This window comes from Zootermopsis nevadensis, unplaced genomic scaffold (genome assembly GCF_977971745.1).
Source record: "Zootermopsis nevadensis isolate Lab colony 2312 unplaced genomic scaffold, Znev_1.0 Znev_ptg000012l, whole genome shotgun sequence".
Lineage (NCBI taxonomy): Eukaryota > Metazoa > Arthropoda > Insecta > Blattodea > Termopsidae > Zootermopsis > Zootermopsis nevadensis.
In genome coordinates, this window is record NW_028259144.1 from 15,468,303 (window position 1) to 15,489,693 (window position 21,391).

Below are 21,391 nucleotides of genomic sequence, written 5' to 3' on the forward strand. Positions count from 1 at the left end.
TCTGTCTAAATTTAAATACTCTAAATAAACTGAACGGATTTCCATTAAATTTGATACTGGAAAGTTTTACTCTTATTTGTGAATACATTAAAATTTGGGTCAAAATCGATCAGCAATAACTGATACCTTCATATATTTCTGTGCGAACAAGAGTTTCAGAGAAGAATAAATTACGTATTTAGGTTTTACGAGGTAATTAAACGAAACTAACATTCATTCTGTGTCAGCTACCTCGAGATTCGTTGGACTATTTTGATCAAATTTTCCATTGGGTATCTGCTTGCCCATTTGTCTTAAGATACTTAGACCTCTCCAAGCATCAAGCAGAACTTATAAGTTTAAATCTAAACGAGTCTCTTACGGACCAACCAGAATTCTTACATTTCCCAGCTTCTGTTAGTTTCTTGCGCATTCTTACCATTAAAATTTCCTTATCATTTGTTAGAAGTTTTAAGTTTAATTTAAATGTGATTTTGTATTAGAACGCGGTTAGAAGTTCATCTAAAAAAAATTTGTGATTTGTGGTTGAAACTTAATTTCTTTGCGCGAAGAACGAAATAATGAGAAAATTCGCCCGGCTCAGCTGGAGAATCACCAGAGGTGAGTGAACCACTGGACTTCGAAACACGTGACAGATGATGTCACTCATCTCAAATTGAGACACTTAAATTCTCGGCTCAGAGACTGGAAGCCTCGAGTAATTGTCCGCCATTTTCTTTCAGTAGGCTTATATCGGGTCGATGGTAGAAGCTTCGCCCCCCCCCCCCCATCCCTTTTTGCGTCCTGTCAGCCAAATTTGATTTCATCCAGCACATAGACTCTAACTTTGTTAGCGAAAGAAGACAGACGTAATCCCCGATTATTTCTGTGTCTAAACATTCCATAAAGAGCAGTGGACGTTTCTGAACTGGCGTCATAACCTGTTTTCTTCCTGCACACACCCTCACCCTCTCCCTTTGCCTCCTTCTTTAGTTTCCTAAATTAGGCATTCTTCTCATGTTTTCGCTGTTGGATTTCGGTCAGAAGGCGCGTCCAATGTCGAGGATCATACAACGTTTCGACATGGATTTCAGTTGCCATCTTCAGGGATAATATTTAATAATTCGGCGTTTTATAAGCATTACATAGAGCAGTCAGTAGCTGGTGCGTTTGATATGATGTTGCTGGTTGGTTGAGTGGAATGGTTGCTATCCAATGGGAAAGGAGCACACATTTGAGGAAAATAAGTGATAACATTTTTTTGTAAGGATGAACTTTTTGTTCAGGAGAGGTAATTGAAATATGTTTTGATGGCCATGGGAATCGGGAAAGAATTTTCAGTTCGTTCTACCGCTCAACCGATCAGCGCCATCGAATTTAACTCTCCACCTACTGCCTGCCCTATGTGATGCTTCCAAAAACGCCAAACCATTATATATTTACCTTGAAGATGGCACTGTAATATCACGAAAACATGGACAATTCTCAAGTTTTGATGCGGCTCATCCCCGACAGATAAAAATGTCCATTCCGTTAGCTCTGTTTTCTCAATGGATTAGTGTATAAAATTTGTATCTTATATGCGTCATGTTTGTGTTTGATTAAATATATTTATTTTGTACAGTCTATACACAAACGTTTGAAGTTTATTGGTGTTGTAAAAATTATATAATATTAAAACATTTTTAAAATATTTTAAATTGATAAAAACCTGAAGACGACGGTATTACCCTTCGAAACATGTCGTTTTAATAAAAGCGCTAAAAATATAATGTAAAATCGTATTTACGATTAAGAGCGCTAATATAATATTTTACACAACAAAATGTTTTAATATTATATAATTTTTACAACACCAATAAACTTCAAACGTTTGTGTATAGACTGTACAAAATAAATATAGTGTATAAAAGTTTCTGTGGTTAGGCTACATTCACTACTCCTTCAATTAGGATACATGCAAGCCGGTCATGTGCCCTACTATAGGAATTGTCAGTATCATAGAAACGTTCAACGTAAAATATTACTGGACTGAAGATCAACCCCATGTGTCTGCACACCTGTTCTGTATATTGGAAACTGCGTTCGAGTCCGCTCTGTAGAGATACATTTGTGCCTTGAGGGTTGGCTGCATTGTTCGCCGCTTGATCAGAACAGTAAACAATCATCACAGTATTATCATGCGCAGATTAGGAGCACGGCCCCCTTGGCCGTACAGCAGTCTCAATGCCAGCAATCAACTAATTTGATTTCCACCCTGCTACCGTCAAGTGGCTGGCTTCCCTTTTCCCCCATCCCTTTCCCCCCTTTACCCCCCGACAATTACCCAGGCTTCAGTGTAGCCTCGTACTCTCCGTTACAAAGACATTTTCCCGTTTCTAGCTGCTTTATCGAGCGATGATTCTCTATAACAAGATTTAAACTGCTCCTAACTGGCCTATTGTCCAGGCAGGCCACATACAAGCGACGCCTTGAATGTGACTCCGTTCAGAACTGAGGGAACAGCAGTTGAATCCCATATCACGACAGGCCTTTAAGCATTCAGAGGGCCTGTGTTTTGTTTAAAAATATTTTATCAAAATGTCCTTATGTCATAACGAATTATAGGTTGATGGTATATCTGTTACATATAAACTTATTTTAAATAGACTGACAACGGATTCTCATACAGCTTCTAATCGTGCCATTAGAAACCACCATATTGAATATCGCTGTCTTCTGGGTTATTGCGCCGTGTAGTCTGGTAGAAGTTTACCGACGTTTCAGAGGTCATGCTGCCTCCGTCAACAGGGCGATGAACCAGACTCACCCCTGTGAAAACCTCAAATCCAACCACTATATTCTTGTACTATTTACTTATCTGCAGTCAATGCCAATTTCTGAAGTATAAGTAAACATAGCGACATTTAATATTAAAATCTTTAATTATGGCGTGGCAATAGACGGAAGCTTATAGAAATCCCTACAACTATTGCTGAGGCCATTTTATCGAGAATGTATAACAATATGGTGGCCGCACAGAATCCGCATTTTGATTTTAAATTACTCAAGTTTAATAGTATAGATATTATGTAGGATATGTTGTTCTCACGAAGATGGCTATCTTCTGGGTTGTAACACCGTGAAATCTTATACAGGTAGCCCTCGATTTGCGCTGGTTCAATTTACGCCGATTCCGTTTACGCCGGTTCGTCCAGGAACGCATCCCCGGCGTGAATCGAGGGCTATCTGTACTAGGCACGCAGCGCTACTGCCTAGAAGGCAGCCATCTTGTCATGTTTGCTTGACAAACAATTATGAGCAGAAATTTGCTGCCTGCCCAATTTCAATTCGTTTAAAATTTGTTGCCGAAATAATACTGATTGTTATGCTAGGGGGCTTTTTGGTCTTATTGCTATATGAATTGTCTTTCTGTCGTAATACATCACCCCTTTTTAATTGAAATCTGCGTACTAGAGCAACATTTAGGGCATTGCAGAGAAGACCAAACCACGATGAGTTGGCAGTGGCCCTATAAACCTGTCTTCCATTAACAAACTTCTCAGAACTGAGGGAAGGGAAAATATCGCATTGAAATCGAAATCGTATCTTCTGCACCGGAATCCAGCCTATGAATTTAAGACAGACTCCTTCAGTAATAAATTTCTTGAATACGTGCGATCTATCAACGCAGTGAATGCTGTCAAGACCCACCGATTGTTCATACGTGCATTATAGAGTTGCTGTACATTTAAATCATCCTGAATTTATTTTTGTAGTATTAAGTTCTGAATATGACATCTAATTTAATATAGTTTTCTGTCAATTTATTTAATTTTTGGATCACAGGAATCACTCTGACTTGGGTTCTTAAGCACTTAAACAGCTGAGACACTGATTCAGATCCCACTCGAGGTGCGGATGTAGGCCTACGCGTTTCTCTTTATTGCCATTCGTTCCCTGTGTGAAAGGGATCTGACGAATGGCCGATCCCCCGCCCAGGGAGTCGTGAAGAAAGTCAGAAAGATTCATACTTTGAAAATTGATTCCGAATCTGAAAAGTCAACAAGAAAAATAGGAGAAAGAAGATAAACAGTTTTATTTTCTAAGACTTAAATGTTTCTGCACTTTTCAAATTAATATCAAAATTTAAATGAAATTCGCAAAATTGTGCGTAAATGGCAAGACGTTTAATGGTACCGAATTTCGTGTATGGGACAGGTGAGCGTTGTAAGGTTTCTGCTCCGGCGTTATTTATAAACCGAGTAACACCTCGCAAAACTCAGGACAGTTGACCTATCGTCATTAGTTAGAACTGAAAGATACCACCACCACTTTCACTAAAGGCCTACGTTCATGTTAACCGTGTTAGCCGTATTAGCCCAGCTAACACTTCGAAAAAGGAAAAATAAAAATTTATTGTCCAAAATTAGTGGTTCAGTGGTACTACAAACAATGGAACACAGCATAACCGATTAGGTGGAATACATCGTTAGCCAGGTTCAGTTACCAGGCGTTGTTAGCCATCTAGGTGGGGCTTACGTTCTCCGCGAACACCTTCCTGGAACTGGCTAACGATGCATTGTATCTGACAGCTTCTGCTGTGTGTGCTACTCGACCACGGTAGCAAAACAGAAGATTTCTTTTGTTCTCCAATGTGTTAGCCGGGCTAATACGGCTAACACGGTTAATACTAACACCCAACCCCTGTCCCAGCCGCACAGATTGCCTTGTACTGGTACATCTGCTGAATGTACGCGCCCCTCGCAATAATTGGAGCAAGGTTTTTTAATTCGCAGCTGCTGTTTGCGCATCTCCTTAACAACACAGCGTGAGTGCGTTCACTTCTCAACAGCGACGACATCACGAAAATGTGCAGAGTAAACACCGTCATTAGACCGGTGACGTCACGAAAATATGGATCCCAGTCACATACAGGTCACATTGTGTTCAGTGTAAAGCTTACCGTCTGAACACGTCATAATGGTAGTGATAATGAATCGTGGTTTTAGGAGGTCACTAGTCACTGAACAGGCCAAGACGAAACTATGAATTTTCTCGATTTTAAGAAACAGTTCTTCACATTTTAAAATTTCTCGAATCAGTTTGCAACTTACATTTGATGGCGTCTAAATTTTGATATAGCGTCTTATTTCCTGAAAATCGATTTCTTACGAACGATTGTGATTAAATCGAAGAAATATGTTAATCAAAGTGACATTTCAGGCTCCCACGGTGGCGAGTATGAAAATGGCTGTCTTCGGGGTTGTTGCTAGATTTAGTCAGGTAGAATTTCACCAGCGTGCTTGCTGCCTTCATCATGAGGACAATGCAAGAAAACAGAAGATAACCCTTTTTCAAACTAATGTACTTTCACGTTTTGTGCGAACACTTTTTTGATAATGTATATTATCTGAGATATATTTGATATATCTTTACACGATGTTTCGAGAATTGCTTTTAATCCTGTCTTCACGTGATTGGTTGTCATTAAAGCTACTGGAAAGTTTTAATTTTTTATTCTGATATCAGTGGAGAAGGTTGGGATCACACCTGGACCTTCTAAACACTCGTACTAGGCTAATAAGTCTGCATTAAAAGTATTTTTTATCAGTGATACCAATATGACGCCTATCCAAATTTGTAAAGCAAAAACATTACTAGCGCCATTCTGTTGTGATCAGGTATGCCCATTTGAAAAGATGTTTGCGTCTTTTGTTAGTAGGCAATATTCTTTCGGGAACATAAAATAATTATCATAATGACTACAAAATGATTTTGTTTAAGGTAACTTTTTGTTAGTTAATCTGTGAAATATGACAGTGATCTCTGCCTACTCAAAGTACGAACCCTAAAGTTCACCACGTTAATATCAAATGTTTTATTTTTTGCGGAACTAACCTAAGAGTCTACTCCAGATACAGGTATATTTTTATCTGTGCTTTACCCCTTTCAAACCGAAGCTCATTTAAATAATGTTTAAGATCTCAGTCCGTACTTCAAAGAAAATACAGCACTTAACCATTACGAAGGTAATCTATATAATTTTGTTATGGAAACAAACGCTGTTTGTTATGAGAATCATATGAATTCAGAGTTACTTACTGGCGATGGCTGCCTTGTAGCTTGTAACAAGTACCTCTGAAACGTCGATAAACTTCTACCAGACTACAAGGCGCTATAACCCTGAAGACAGTCATCTTCATACTAGCAGCCGTGAGAACCTCAAATCCTACAGCTACTGATAGTTAAAGCTGGTTTTAAGGGGTTAAACGTCTGTAAGCCAAGTGTGTTGCAAGATTCGTTTAGCAGTATATAACAATGGCACTTGAACGATACAGCAACAATGCCTACATTGTATTGTGGCTGAGACTGGGAGCGTCGAAGGGTAGCTCTCAGAGAGCCGCGCCAGATGGAGGCACTTAGAGTAATAGTGTTTTGTTTTAACAATTGATGCTGCCGTGTGTACCAAGCTGTTGAAGCTATTATTCCATCCATCAACCTAATCTACGTGTCGGAAGAATTCTTATGTTGTTGTTAGTAGAAAGTGTTTGACGACCCGGTGGTGTATTTACACGCCCAAAATGATGTCAGACGAGGAAAGTACGCACAGAATAATCATGCGTCATAATTACCGACAGATGATCCAGTGTGTGAAGTCCGCATCACACCTTCGGAAGGCAGCGATTACAGGGACGAAAATCAGGGACAATTGACTGGTAGAGATGGTTTACTTAATGGGCTTACGTTTTGTAAAACCTAACGAAAGCGAAACTTTTATTTTGTAGCGTAAATGCATTCAAGACATTGTCTGTTTTAATTCTCTTGACAAATTCGATAATTTTGCAGTAGACCAAAGTTGCTCTGGTGAATGAACATACATAGTAAGATTACCATCGACACACTTTTGTTTTATTAAAACGTTAACTTGAAAGCTAATTTAAAACAAGATGCAACCCCTAAAATTAACTAATAGATTCTTCTTTCACAATTTAGCATACTGTTAGCACGATCATATTCGTAATACACCCCGCATAAAAATTTTGACGAAGTACTTAAAGTGAGAAAAGAGTAATTAACCAATGTTATTTGTATTTAATATTTAAAAATTACAGATTAACATTATTTACTGAAAGTAGGCCTATTTGAATTTTTTCGTTTTCTGTCCTCCGTGGTTCAATTAAGGTAAATGCCAGTCCCTGGTCCAGGGAGCAGAGCCAGCCTCCGAAACGCAGTGGCTTCGATTTTAGAATGCTGAACGGCGAATCAAGTTCAGAAAAATCAGGAATACTGAATTAACAAGCCATCGTTAGAATCCTTTAGTGTTATCAAAGTTTGTGCATAATCTGATTATTATAGATTATAAGAATCAGATTATGCACAAACTTTACTTTTACCAAAAGACGTTGTAACAGTTAAATCTGGTTTATTTATGTTTTTATGTAGGTCTAACTACGAGTGCAATGCCATCCACCTTATATTTCTAAAGCATTTGATATGTCACTAAAGTCTAAAAATTGCACTTTATTACAATAAGAACATCTGAAAGGAAACTACGACGTCTAATTTCCACAAAAAGACTGCATTGACAAAGGAAGCTAGTTGGAATTGTTAATAAACCTATTTGTATAACTCAGGGTACTTTTTCTCCGAATAATATCTGTTCAACGTACGTCAGTGTGACCATAGTCTGTAGGCCCACAAATAAATATTTTCCTCCGACCCAATAGTTGTAATTCATAACACAAAATAAAGCTTCATGCAAGTTCTGTAAACAAGGTCACTTATGATTTATCTCCAGACCATTATATTATGTTTCTAGCTACAGTGATTCATTATTATTTTTAAATATGAATTTTCCGAGCTGTTGCCATTTTAGTACGTTATTTCACTTTCTACAAGAAAACTACTTTGAAATATTTAATAACGCTAAATCTCAGGACTATTTAGTGGACGCAGGGTTACTCCCATCTCAGAAGTTCGCATGACCGCCATATTTACGGTTAGGAATTAAAAGCGCATGAAGGTTTGGGCCGTGTCAAATGTCATGGCGTTCTTACCACGATTTATTAAAATCCGTTCAATGATTCAGACAAATTTAGTTGGGGCGACATGATGAACCACATCCATAACTTTCCTCAAGAACAAAGTCTATAAAATTAAGGAATTATTGCAAGAGATCAATTACATTTTATAGAGTAGTTAAGAATGGTAACGGCTGTTGAAAACAAGCAGCGTTCATTATTTCCGCTCCTCCCCTCACTCCATTTCATAGTTCTGCTCAAATTGAATCCATGAATCAGAAAATAATATTAATTCACTACACTGCGCATAAACAGATATTTGCAAATCTGTCCTATGTAATCTCGTTATTGCACTATTCACGAAACAAAATAGCATCACTTAAAACACTAGAAGCAGTTGATATAAAGCTGTAGATCACGTCAGCTCTGTCAGAAGGCGCTGAGAGGTGGCTACACATGTCTGTCCATTAGACAGTTGACACACGAAACGCGTGCGTGGAGCATAATTAGCTGCTTCTCGGCAAACATACGACTGTCTACCTGCGTACTAACAGGTTCTCGTCACAGAGGTCAGATAAACTTTCCCGCCCACTTCGGGTGACGATGTTTTCGATCTACGGCTCTCGCATAAAATGTTGTTTGCAGGTTTTAACCGTCGTCCATGAAAACTAAGTGGGGATATTATTAAACAAATAAATAAATGAAAAACTGTTTAATTTTAACCGTCTAATCACAGTAAAATATTTTATTAAATATTAAAATATTAAAATATTATTACACAATTAACATTTAATATTTAAAATATATTAAAATGATGCTCTTTCTATCGAAATGTTCGATTTAAAATTAGAGCATCATCTTTTTCACGACATGTGATTAGACGGTTAAAATTAAACAATTATAATCATCACAATATGACGCAACATTATCATCTCATCAAATGAAAAACTGTTTATACAACGGATTTTCGGGAAATTAGTAACGTCGGAAATTACACGACGACTACATTACAAAAAAAACTTAGTGGTAATTATCTCTTGAACCAGTATCATTTGGTTCGAAAATAAATTGTTATTTATTCTGAAACCAAACGACGTTTAATTGGATAAATAGTCTACCATTAGGGCAGATGATACAATCAGTGTAAATAAATAGAGCATTCGGCAATCATTTAGCAATAAGTATCCTGACAAGAAAGTACCGAATAAGGCAACAGTAGCCTTTACTAACTGGCAACAGAATTTCGGGACACAGGCAGTCTTAATAAACGTAGTTGTCATTTTCAGTATCTGCTCTAAATGCCAGCAAATAAAGACTAAAATACAACATTTTTATTTTTTTATGTAAATTGAATGTCACCAGAGCTTACAAATACTGTTATAGTTCGGGCTACATTGAAAAACCAAACACAATGTATTTCCTACATACAGGTTTAAGAATTGAACGAAGACTAATGTCATTATTCAGGACTTGTTATAGAATATTTTTACAAGATTAGACAGCCTATGTTCACTCTGTTATAGGCATATGTACTCAGCTGTAATCCTGTCATACGACAGGAAGTTAGCGTCGTGTAGAGCCAACGGAAAAAAGTACGAAAACACGAATATGTGAACTAATTATAACGGTTTAGTGCAGCGAATCCATGCGTCGCTATACGTAAATTATCCTTCACTAAATTACGACAGGAATTAACAGATTGATAGAGAAATGACCGACAAACAAATTATTGTCTAAAAGAGAACACATTTATAGGGTCAATTTCTTATTCTTAAACACACACAGGTAGCTATAAATGTAACGAGGGTGTGAATGACTCACATGTTTAGTGTTGCATTTTAGATTTATTGAATTATAAATTTGGAAGGATGTGGAAGAAAGCGGTCGTGGCCTAATTTAAGCTACTATCCTGGCATTTACCTAGAGTACCTTTGTGGAAAACCATGAGATAGGCGGTACCTGGCCCGAGATTCGAACCCGATCCTCCTAAGAAATGCTAACCACTCGCCCCTGACGTTCGGTTATATATTTTATACAAGCCTATTTACTTTTATCGAACATGTGAACATTAAGATTTATAAAATCACGATTTTATCTGTAGTTTTGTAGGGGTGTGAAACTTGGTTTCTCACCTGAGGATAATATTGAAATGAGCATGAGGGTCTGGACTTTATTCATCGGCATCAAGGGAGCCACTAGTGGCATAATTTGAAAATATGGTAATAAACTTTCGTGTTGTATAAAAGAAGGAACATTTCTTAACCAGCTTTATGGCTATAGATTCTGATCCATGGAGTAAGTAACTGTAAGTTATTTATCCATTACACCCAAAGATGTAGCTATTTATGATGGATCTCGTGATAAGCAGTATATAAAATAAATGAACATTTGATTGGGAATGTAGAATAAAAGAAATCAAGAAATCTACATATGTTACTTTGTCAATGAAGTGTGATCATATCGGGATATGAACTAGCGATCATCAAAGACGTGGCACCTAGTCACTAGGACAGATCCAAGCTACCACTGTCCAACACGACGTAAACACTATTTCGAATCACCCTGTGGCGAACACCAGCCTAATTGCTGAACAACTTTAAATACTTGTATGTGTTAATATGCAAGCCACCAACCAATTAAAACATCTGAATAAAAAACGCACTTGTTTGAGCAGAGGTAATTCAGGGAGTCATATAAGGACCACACCTCCATTATCCAAATATTATTCCGTGGACCTTAACAGCAGGTAGAAAACACACGTACTTAGTCGGTGTTGACACACGCCGTGTTTGTCTTATAAACATGGTGATGGCGGCATAATGGCTCCGCGCGCTCTGGACGTGCCACAGAATACTCATTAGCGGGGATCGAGACCCGACTGCTCCCCCCGCAACCTCTAAAACACGGACGTAAAGCACTCCGATATATGGGAGTAAAGCACATTAATATATAATGGTAAAACTTTTCTGAAAACAAAGGCAGTGTTCCCGTAAAATAGATCCTAAGAAAAAAAATTCACCTTCCACGGAACAAGCATAAAGGCTAACGGCAATAGAACTATGAAAATAAAAGAGATTAAATATATTATTCTTACCTAACACAAGCATGAACAAACGCTAAGCAATGAGGACATGTATGAAATATTATCTCCATATTGTGTCGAGGTTAAGAATGTATAGAGCATTACTTCCATTCTTCAGTACGTCTTTACGGTGTGGTGTTTTTAAACACAAGGAAAATGTCACATTTTACCTTTATAAATGTTATATAGGCCTGTATGTTTATGGGCAGTCATCATATTAAATTCCACTGGCTTAGCTACAATACTCAGAAAGAATTGGGCCTATTTTATTTGGCTCAAGGTAAATGCTGACGCCTACGTTTTGTCGTTGTATATCTACGTTAATAAATTAATTTAGATTCAAGTATCTGTTGTCATACATCGTTCAGGAATCTGGTGTTGTTGCAATGTCAGAAGTTTGCATTGCTTTTATTTTATTTTAAAGCTTCTATGTATAGTATACGAAGTGTGATGAGGTTGGTTTGTACTGATTTCAATGAAAATTTGTCATTTGCTTTACGTAAACATATGGTATTCACGCTAGTCCAGTAGTGTCCCTCACCCTAATAGTCGGAGGTCTACCCTACCAAAGGATTTCGTAGTGCCATATGATGTACGCGAGAAACAGAATCTTGAAGTTGTTAAATACCGATCACATTTATGACAGCCGTAACAATAACAACTTTGTAGTTCACTGAAATAAAAATCTCATATGTTGGGATCATATTTCATGATCAGGTTCACATAAATACTTGTAGAAACTGATTAGGTCTGCAGGTTATGTATAGGTATATTTCTATTAAGATATTTCTAACATTAACTCATGAAAAGCATTCACCATATACGTAGGCCTAATAAACATTACTTTTCAAGAAGATTTCACCCTATATTGTATTAAAAATTCAATGAAATGATTCATTTTCCGTGCCAACACATCAGTTACAGAAACCAATTAAAGAGTCGGAACAAGATAATAAATTAATACTAAGAACAGAAAACAAAACAAGACCCATACCAAACATTCCAGAGCACAGCACACAATAATCCTGAATGTATCAAAATGCGGAAATTACTTCTTATCTGATCTAATAGCAAAATTTACGTAAAATAATTATTGACAAACATTTGGCCTATTAAAAAGTAATTGGCTGCTGAAACGCGGCGAACGGGACATTGCTTCGTGGAAACGTAGTGTGTAAAGCTTTGTAGGCCATTAACATTTTCCAAGAGCAAATTTGAGGCACAGAAGCCATTATAAACATTCGTTATGAATAATACGTCAAAATGACGACGTCTCTCAGAATGTGTAATAATAACTCCCAGTTATTCAAAACCGTAGTCAACATCTTCTTACTGAATATGATCACTCACTCAGCACATCGAAAGACCACAGATTTTATCCACACTATATGTTTATCAACACTTTATCAACTTCCTATACAACACATTGCCAACCATAAGCCCACAAGAATCACTAACACATCCGTTATCAGTAATTTCAAATTATAGACCTCGTTACGTACTCCATTACTCATAATTCACAACTACTTGGCAAAGCAAACGTTTTTAATTAAGAAGTTGGATGTCTTCTGGAATGTTACGCCGTGTACCCTAATAAAAGTTTACCGAGATTCTAGAGGTGCTTACTGTTTCAATCATCCTTACTAATCGCCCTGATAATGGAAGCAGAAAGCACCTATGAAACGTCTGCAAATGTCTACCAGATTTGAAGGTATAAAATGGATCGTTTTAGGCGTCTTTTTACGCCTTAAGATCAGGTAAGTTATTTATGATTTCCTTTAGCTCTACTATTAAATGAATTTTCTCTTTCGATGAAAACTGAGGCGAAAATCGAAAACCCTGTTTATAACATTGCACCTAAACATCTCCTGATAAATTTCATAATTGAAGACGATCTTCCAGCCGATGCTAGACTAATAGGAGGTGTGAATAAGGGCAGAAATGTGTAACTTCGGCTTTCGGGCGAGAGCAACCAATGTTTCGGAAAACGACGCAGTTACCGTTTTCAAAGTGGGTATAAGGTGGGACAAGTTCTGAAGGCCTTATATAGGACAGGTGGCGAAAGCCAAAATTATACATTGAACTTCAGGAACGAGAAACTACGGAGAAACAGAAAAGTTGACCAAATAACTGTGAATTCAAATTAAAATTTACGATTATCATCAGAATTAAATCAACAAGATCCTAAAAGGAATCAAAATTCTCAGTTTTCACACAGTGCACAGGATAATAACTTAGTACAATGGAAGAAAGTCGAACAAGATACGTTTCTGTCAGGTCCTGATCCGCTTCCAGAGTTCGTTAAAGTCCACTGCAAAAATTCTTCATTCATTAACTGAAAAATGCTTTCTATTATTTAATGATTTGAAACAATTCTCCGGTTGCCTAATTATTACCCTATGCCAGTAATAGAATACAACTCGTTATCATAAAATTATCTTCTTAGTCTGAAAGGTATCAATCAATAAATAATTCATCATGGTTTCTCTTTACCACAGGAATGCGATTTTAGGAAAACGCTGCACTCCACTCGTTTGCAGACTCAGACGTATAAAGATTAATTCTGTAAAATTCTTCTTTGATTTTGATCTGAGGTTTCCTCAGCGGTGAGTGCGAAGATGGCTGTCTTCTGGTTTGTGGCGCCGTGTAGTTTGGTAAATTGCTACCAGACTACGCGGCGCTACAACCCAGAAGACAACCATCTTATTCTCTGATGTTCAGCGGCGGAGACAACATTTAGCTATTATTCTAAAGTATTCCTGCAGTTTAATATTTTGCAATCAAAAATTATTTGAAAACTTTGTTGAAATTCTGCAGATATTTGTTGGTTCTTGTCAGTCACTTGAGTCCACAGTTTATTCAATTGAACTACATGTTTCTGTCCAACGTGTCCATCTTCAGTTCCGAATACACGTTCACAGTCACTGCACTGGAACAGTTGCTTATTTGTTTCCCCGATGTTATTTTCAAACAATGGTACATTTATAGGTTAAAACTAGTTACGAATTTTGACTGATAAATTTCGTAAAACCGCGAATTCACCGTCTTAAGATATTTGTTTATTATTTATTTGTTAATTTATTTATAGGCCTATGCAGTCTGTATTTATTATTGTGTTTGAAATTATACTAGGGGAATATGTTGAAAAAATTGACAATATAAGATCCGAGATTTCCATGGAGATGATGACGTTATTCTGGATCTTAACGCCGTATACACTCGTAGATATATGGTAACGTCTTATCCTTGAAGCTGTACATAATATGTTTCTCCGAAACGTTGTCATGTACCTGCGAGTCTACATGGTTCCAAAACGCAGAACAGCAACACAAAAATATTTTAAATTAGAATTGGGCTGCCCGAAAGTACAATTGGGCCCACCTAACACAGATTTTAATTGCAAAATACTCCCATTATGAACATGCAGATGGCCGAATGAGTTGATAAAACGTTTGTATAAATATGTCTATAATATAGGCCTACATGTACATTTCGAAATTTCTTCAACCTGGCGTTGAAGTTGCGTCTAGTTATCAAAACGAGAATTTTGTGCTCTTATTGATTCTGATTGATTGTCATTAGGCTACTTAAAGAAGGTCATGGAAGGTCTGTTTTAAGACAAAATAGAAGCAGTTTCCTAATCGAACTCAGTATAGTAAGTTAAGTCAGAATAGACCCTCTTTGAGCTGAGATTCGAACCCGGAACGTCCCGAATACAAAGCAGGAGTGCTAACCACTCGACCACAGCATGCGATGTTTAATGAGAGTGCAAATATGTTTTTGAAGATAAAATTACAATCTCGGGCAGATCAGAAAAACTAAGGCCTCCTCTTAGGTTAGGTTGAATGTGTTTGCGGTGAGAACCTGCTTGTAGAGCGAATCTGCGACAATCGTCTACTGTAAAAATTGATCAGTGAACTGGAAAGAATAAGGAAGGAGCTACACGCCTTCTTGCGAGACTGAACATCTGTGGTAGAGTCTCAGTTCTGTGCGCATCTACCGCTGAACCGACAAGCGAAAATTAATTACTTGTCGTTTCTTTAACCAGTGCTTCGTAATTTTAATTTGAATGTTTTAAACCGCCGGGATGTCGTGGATTCTTGGTCCCATTTTTCAAATTTCGGTCCAGAGACCGGTAATTCTTCCTGAAGCTCTTCCTGGTTTTAATTGGTCCCTCCAGGCACATTCTGAGATAGCACCTTAAATTAGGTCACGACCACTTCCTTTCATAATAATAAAATAATAAAGCAGTCCGCTACACGCCATGTAGGTCGCTTGGGGGGAGAGAAGGTATAGCTCCTACTCATTATTGACCTCGGCACTAGATGGAGGTCAGAGGTCAGCATGAAGCCCCGACCGCGCTTTACCACCGGGAAAGGACCCCGGTACCTATTGGATAGGAGGCTAGGTGAACCCCAGAGCCAGTCCTGGCCTTCTGGAGAATAGAAAAATTCTACCTGCCGGGATTCAAGTCCCGGCTCTGAAGCCACTGGTTTAGTCTCCCATCTCCTTTCAGTGGTATTTTCATTATGTCGATTATATAAAATAGCCATATCGATTAGGCTCTGTTTAAACACGTAAATCCAAAACAGAATAGACAGGCAGTCGGAAAGACATTGGTCATTTCGTGAAAAGTTTTCTAGACGTTCTGTACAATAATAAATGTACAACGTGGCCTATCTTGGACCCAGTGATTTTATATTTGTCAAAAGACAGGGGCAGTTACGACAAGTCAAACAAGCAAACGAAACATGGGCATACGACGTAAGTCAGATCCTGGAAACGTCTCGTTCACTTTTCCCTGTCATTGATTTATTTATGAAGCTAAAGTTGACACAGGTGTAGCTAAAGACTGATGGAAAATTAAATAATTTAAATCCGTATATATGACTGGAGCCTGATATCATTTCACTGTTAAAGACACACAGACATAACTCGATCGCTAATGCCTCGTTTATAAAAACAGTGTGCGCACTTTGTTCTGTTATGTGATAATATGATGATAGTGACGCCAAATTTTATTTATGAAAAATTACAGATTCAGATGGCTATCTTCTGGGTTGTTGCGCCGTGTATTCTGGTAGATGTTCTCCAATATTTCAGAGGTCCTTGCTGCCTCCATCATCAGGGGGACTGATCGTCGGTAAACTTATACTAGACTACACGGCGCAACAACCCAGAGGACAGCCATCTTTAGAATCACCGTCGTAAGAATTTGAAATGTAACACAAACACGGATGTTAAACACAATTAAAGCAGCTAGGAACTAAAACGTTACAATGTTTTGTTCAGTCAACACGCGTCTTTATCGCCACATTCTTGATACTTATTATTCCTTTAATTAATTAGTATTACAATGCCCATTATATAGGTAGATAGATTATTACATGTTTCGACCTTCTACAGCCATCCTCACGTAACAACTTAAACCTTAACGAGATGATAAAGTTGCGTCATATTGTGATAAATACATATTTGTTTAAATCTTGTCAGTCTAATGACAATAAAATTCCTATTAAAATATTACCATAATTAACATTTAAATATTTAAAATATATCAAATGATGCTCTCTATCGAAATGTTCGATTTACATTAGATGTTTATCAGATTTCAAATGATGTTTTCTTCTAGATTTATTGTATTTTTAATATCGTATTCGAAGTTGTTCTGTATGTACGTCGTGCTTAACATGATTTTGTGATTTTGTGTTATTATTTATTTAGTTAAACCTTAACTTAAATACTACAACTAACAGGCACTGGAGCTTACCAATAAGGAAGTAAATTACTTTTAAATCTGCATTTTCATGTATCATTTTATAGTTATTTTTTAAGTATTTAAGGTTTTTAGAATTGACATAATTTTTGCACGTTACTTGTAACAGTTAAGACTCAAGTTAGTACCTGAGGATGGCCGAAAAAGGCAGAAACATGTCGCAGTAATCTATCAGCTTACCTATAACATTTGCATTGTATTATTAAATAATGGAAAGAATAGTCAATGTTAAGAGTAGGATTATTTTGTATTTTGCGTGTTGATGCCCTCTTACAAATTATGGCCTACCTCAAAGATCCATTAAATATTCCCTGCATTAACAGAATACAATTTAGGGCATCATTCTACGAAATTAATAATGCTGTATTCTTAATATTTCTGCATGCAGAATATTTTCTGTAGTCCATTTTATTGTGGTAACATTCTTCTAGACAGGCGATGGCTTAATTGTTACATTTTGGAAATCTGAATATTTGCAACAAATTAAGCACTGGCGTTTTCGAGTATACTCCTATGTGTATGTAAATAATGCTTGACTCTTCAAGGTGGAACAGCTTTTTCATCTGATATTTTGAAGTAGAGAAAACTGATTGTGAACAGAATCGCTGAGTACCAGGTTTATCATGTAGCTAATCGATTTTAATCCTTCAGCGCTACTAAGACAGACTTCAGCGTAAACGAGTTGAAATATTTCAAACGTTTGTGTTCATGCCTCATTAGTAATATAACGAAAAGCAAAATATTGGACCGAGGAGTTTAATATCTTACCCCGTTTCAATAGCGACGCGATTCTGTCTAGAAACAGCAGGTGATCGATATTTAAAATCGATAACTTAACGTCTGCATGCGAATATCGTGCCAGCAGAGAGGCTGTTTCAGTTGTGACTGCATTTGTGGTATAGTCCTGAGTGCCCATCTTGACTGAAGTTTCTCGTGTTTTTTCTCAGTTTCTCCAAATGAATTATTGAACAGTGCCTTGAAATAGATCACGACTGCCTCATTTTGTAACCTATCCTGAGCCAGATAAGTCCAGTCCACACCCCCACACATCAATCTTAATTCTCTTATCTTCCAATTTTCGCCGACACCTTAATCGCCGAAGAGATGTCTTAGGAGTAGCCAAGTTAGTAAGCCTACGGCGACTGGCCAGGGGCTGGTCAGACGGTGTTCGATTCCCGCGTCTAGACATACTCTGGGGTCCATCCAGCAGGTGTCAGAATCTCCCTGGGAGCGATGCGGCTGGGATCTGGTACCAACCACCCCCAATGCGTCGTTAAAACGCGATGTTTAATTAAGGGCAGGAATAACTTCGCCATTTTATCTTCACTAAAAAGCACAGCTTCGCCCTTTCTTGTCGCTTTACAAGCCTTTCGATACTGCAGTAGCAAAATGGAGAGATAAGACGGAGCGTTATCATGACTAAATAATTGGGCTCTTTATTTTAGAACCAGTTGTCATTTCAGTCAAAATTTTCGAGCAGTGGAAGTAGTTTTATGCAGAGAACCGTCACGATGTTGGAGCTCGTTGTAGGGCCAAGTTCCTTGTGACGTGATCTTTCGAAGTCTGAGTTACTGACCTGTGAGATCCGGCAGACGGGGGTAGAACATGCCGGTCCTAGCCAGCCACTCCAGCTGCATGTGCTGGAGGTGTTGCTGGTTCCCCGTAGGCCCCGCCCCGCCTCCGGGCGCACCGCCTCCACCCTTCACACCACCCGTTGCCCCATCCAACGGATGGAAGGCTGAACCTCCCGTCAAAAGATGATGGTGATGGTGATTAGGGAAGCCATAAACAGCATGATGATTCAGATGATTCTGGTGGTGATTTACGGCGAACAAGGCCGCAGCTACTGCCGACGACGGGGTCGTGGGGTTGGCGAGCAGTCCGGGTCTTGGTATCAGGTGTGGACTCGAACCCGGCACTCCGGAATAGCTGTCGACAGGCAAGGAGACGTCTTCTGAGCCGGGCGAGATGGGCGGACTGACGCTGTGGACGGACGTCCCGGGCGATTGCGGCGACGGAGTCCGGGGCGAAGCGCTGCGACTCACAGGACCGTCCTCCGGATCTTCGCTCCGTGCTAACAGGGCCTCGATACAGAACGACTTCTTCAGTGTGGCACCACTGTTGGTATTGTTATTGTTAGCACTGCTCGCCTCTAATGTCGTCGTAGCAGCCATTTTAGCAAAAGTTTATGTAATTTTCAAACTATTTTCGTCCTAAGAGTACACCCTCTGGCTAATGCCATGCGACAAGAAAATTCTTTAAACTGTTCATGTTACGAAGGGCACAAAAGAACCGTTTGCTGTAATCGATGCGTGTTCCAACTGCTGATGAGCGATGGACCCATAAAATCAGAACTGGGAGATTTTCCCCCACGTCACAGAACTTTTAAACGACGTTAAACTGGTCTGTAGATCAAGACACATACCTTACTCAGTGAATTACGTGAGCTGGTCTCGAACCTGGCAACGAGACGCACGCTACCTATGTTCGCACTTATCTGTCTGACGTTCTAATACAAGGCAACACATCCCGCGGTCTAAGCCTCGCGCTGAACCTGCCCCCGGCCAGAAACATTACACTACAATATCTGATTGGTAGTCCTAGTCCGACCTCTCACTTCTCATTGGTTGATGTTCCTTCAATCTCCCCGCCCACACATTATGCTACTAACAGTCCACGATATGCTCTTGGAGGCTGTTGTTTTTTTAATGCCAGGAAATTGTTTCCATTACTGACACATTTAGGGACAAATGGTTGACGTTGTGATAAGATGGTAGCTTGTACAAAGCCAGAGATCAGGGAGTTGGTACTATTGACAGACGCACTTAGGTTACTAGTAGGGTAAAGTGCCACGTTATAGATCATCTGTTAACATTCTTGATTCTGCGGTTATAAAATCCTCAAACAAAGAATGTACAATGGAAAAAAGTATTTCACATAGGAATGTCGTGTAAAGCGAAAACTAAATATAAAAATATATTCGAGAATAATGTTTATGTGTGTAAATAATTTTTATTGAAAATGTGTCTAACTTCTACCAGACTACACGGCGCTACAACCCAGAAGACTGCCATCTTCAGACTCAACTCCGTGAAAACTTCAAATCCTACTTAGTACAATTTCGCTCAACATAATTTTTTACATATGAAACAATGTCCCACAAATTCCACGGTACTGAATTCTTCCATCCTATTCACCATTATTCACTAATTTTTTCTGAAAAGTAATTAGTTTGGTGTTTCATTAACAAATTCCACAGATATATTTGTTTGGACGTAGTAATACCGGAACTGTGCTTAGAAATTTTATCACATTATTCCTTCTATTTCGCTTGCATTTTAGTTCAAGACTACAAGCTTTAAGACACGCGAAATGCAGATTAATAGACGGGAAGATAATATTAAAATAAATATACCAGAAATGTGGGGTAATCATGTGGACTGGATTTTATCTTGCTTAGCTTAATGACAGATGGTAGACTGTGAATATGGTAAAATGAACTTACGAGGAATTTCTGCTGCGAGCTACGAACTGAAAGTGAACAAGCCAACTAAGATTTGTTTGGAAAAATCTCGTCTTTCCAATTCTTGTGATCGGCAGAGAACGAACACACAGATAAATAAGTGGAGGTTAAACAATTATGATATGAAATGGACGAACGAGGTAAAGATTAACGCAGAGGAGAACTAAACGATGGAGGGAGAAGGGCAGATAGAAGCGGGAAGTACGAACAGGAAAATGTGAGAGACGAATAAAAGGATGGGTGACTGAAGAAAGAGACAGAGAAAATCAGATAAAATGTGGAAGAGAAGATAAAAGATATAGATTAATTGTGATTTTAAATTAAACCAGTTATGTCTAGGTCTAAATTTATTCAATAATTTTAGTTGCAAATTAGTTTAGCCTATCGTATTCTTTCTTCACGAAGTCTACTTAAACAAACACTGGAAAAAGAATGTCCGTCCGTCCGTCCGCCTCTTATCATACTTTGTTTTCAAAATTAAATTAGCCTATTCAGCGAATTTTGGTTAAATGTGTTATCGCTTTAAATTTTACAAGACAAATTCAGTTTTCATTGATATCAGTTAAGTAGGCCTGTAACCGACACTTCAGCCCGCAAACAGGCCGCCCTAATAGCTGGGCGAGCAGTACCATCGCCCCGGGCGATTACAATGTAGCGTCACCTCAAGTGCCCAAGAAATATAAACATGAAACATATAGCATTAAGTATAAAATTCCATTTGAATCCCAGAGCAGATGTAAGAATAATAAATAATAAATATACAGTTTTGCGTCAGTAATATTAAACTTACAAGTTAATGACTTCGAATTTTTCTCCCTCTGTATAAATCTTAAAGAAGGGCTCACACAGACTACCCGGACCCCTCCAGACATGACTCTAGCTACACGCTCAAACCCAAATTTCCCAAACGTCCCAGTTCGAAGCTCAGTGCTGAAAACATCTAACCTTGTTACATTTTTGAGAGTTCCCTTAAAAGCATTAGCGAAATGCCGATATGGCAGAGACCGCCGTAAAATAGGCCAGGGCAG

The 21,391-nt window shown here is 38.3% G+C and overlaps 1 protein-coding gene across 1 annotated transcript in view; it reads right to left on the reverse strand.

The window, feature by feature from the left end:
* exex (motor neuron and pancreas homeobox extra-extra) overlaps positions 1 to 19,337 on the reverse strand; it is a 48,947-nt gene extending 29,610 nt beyond the window's left edge. The window contains exon 1 of the mRNA XM_022060964.2: positions 18,417 to 19,337. Coding sequence (XP_021916656.1) covers positions 18,417 to 19,014 — 598 coding nt within the window. The 5' untranslated portion in view covers positions 19,015 to 19,337. The remainder of the gene's footprint in view (positions 1 to 18,416) is intronic.
* Positions 19,338 to 21,391: the final 2,054 nt, after the last annotated feature.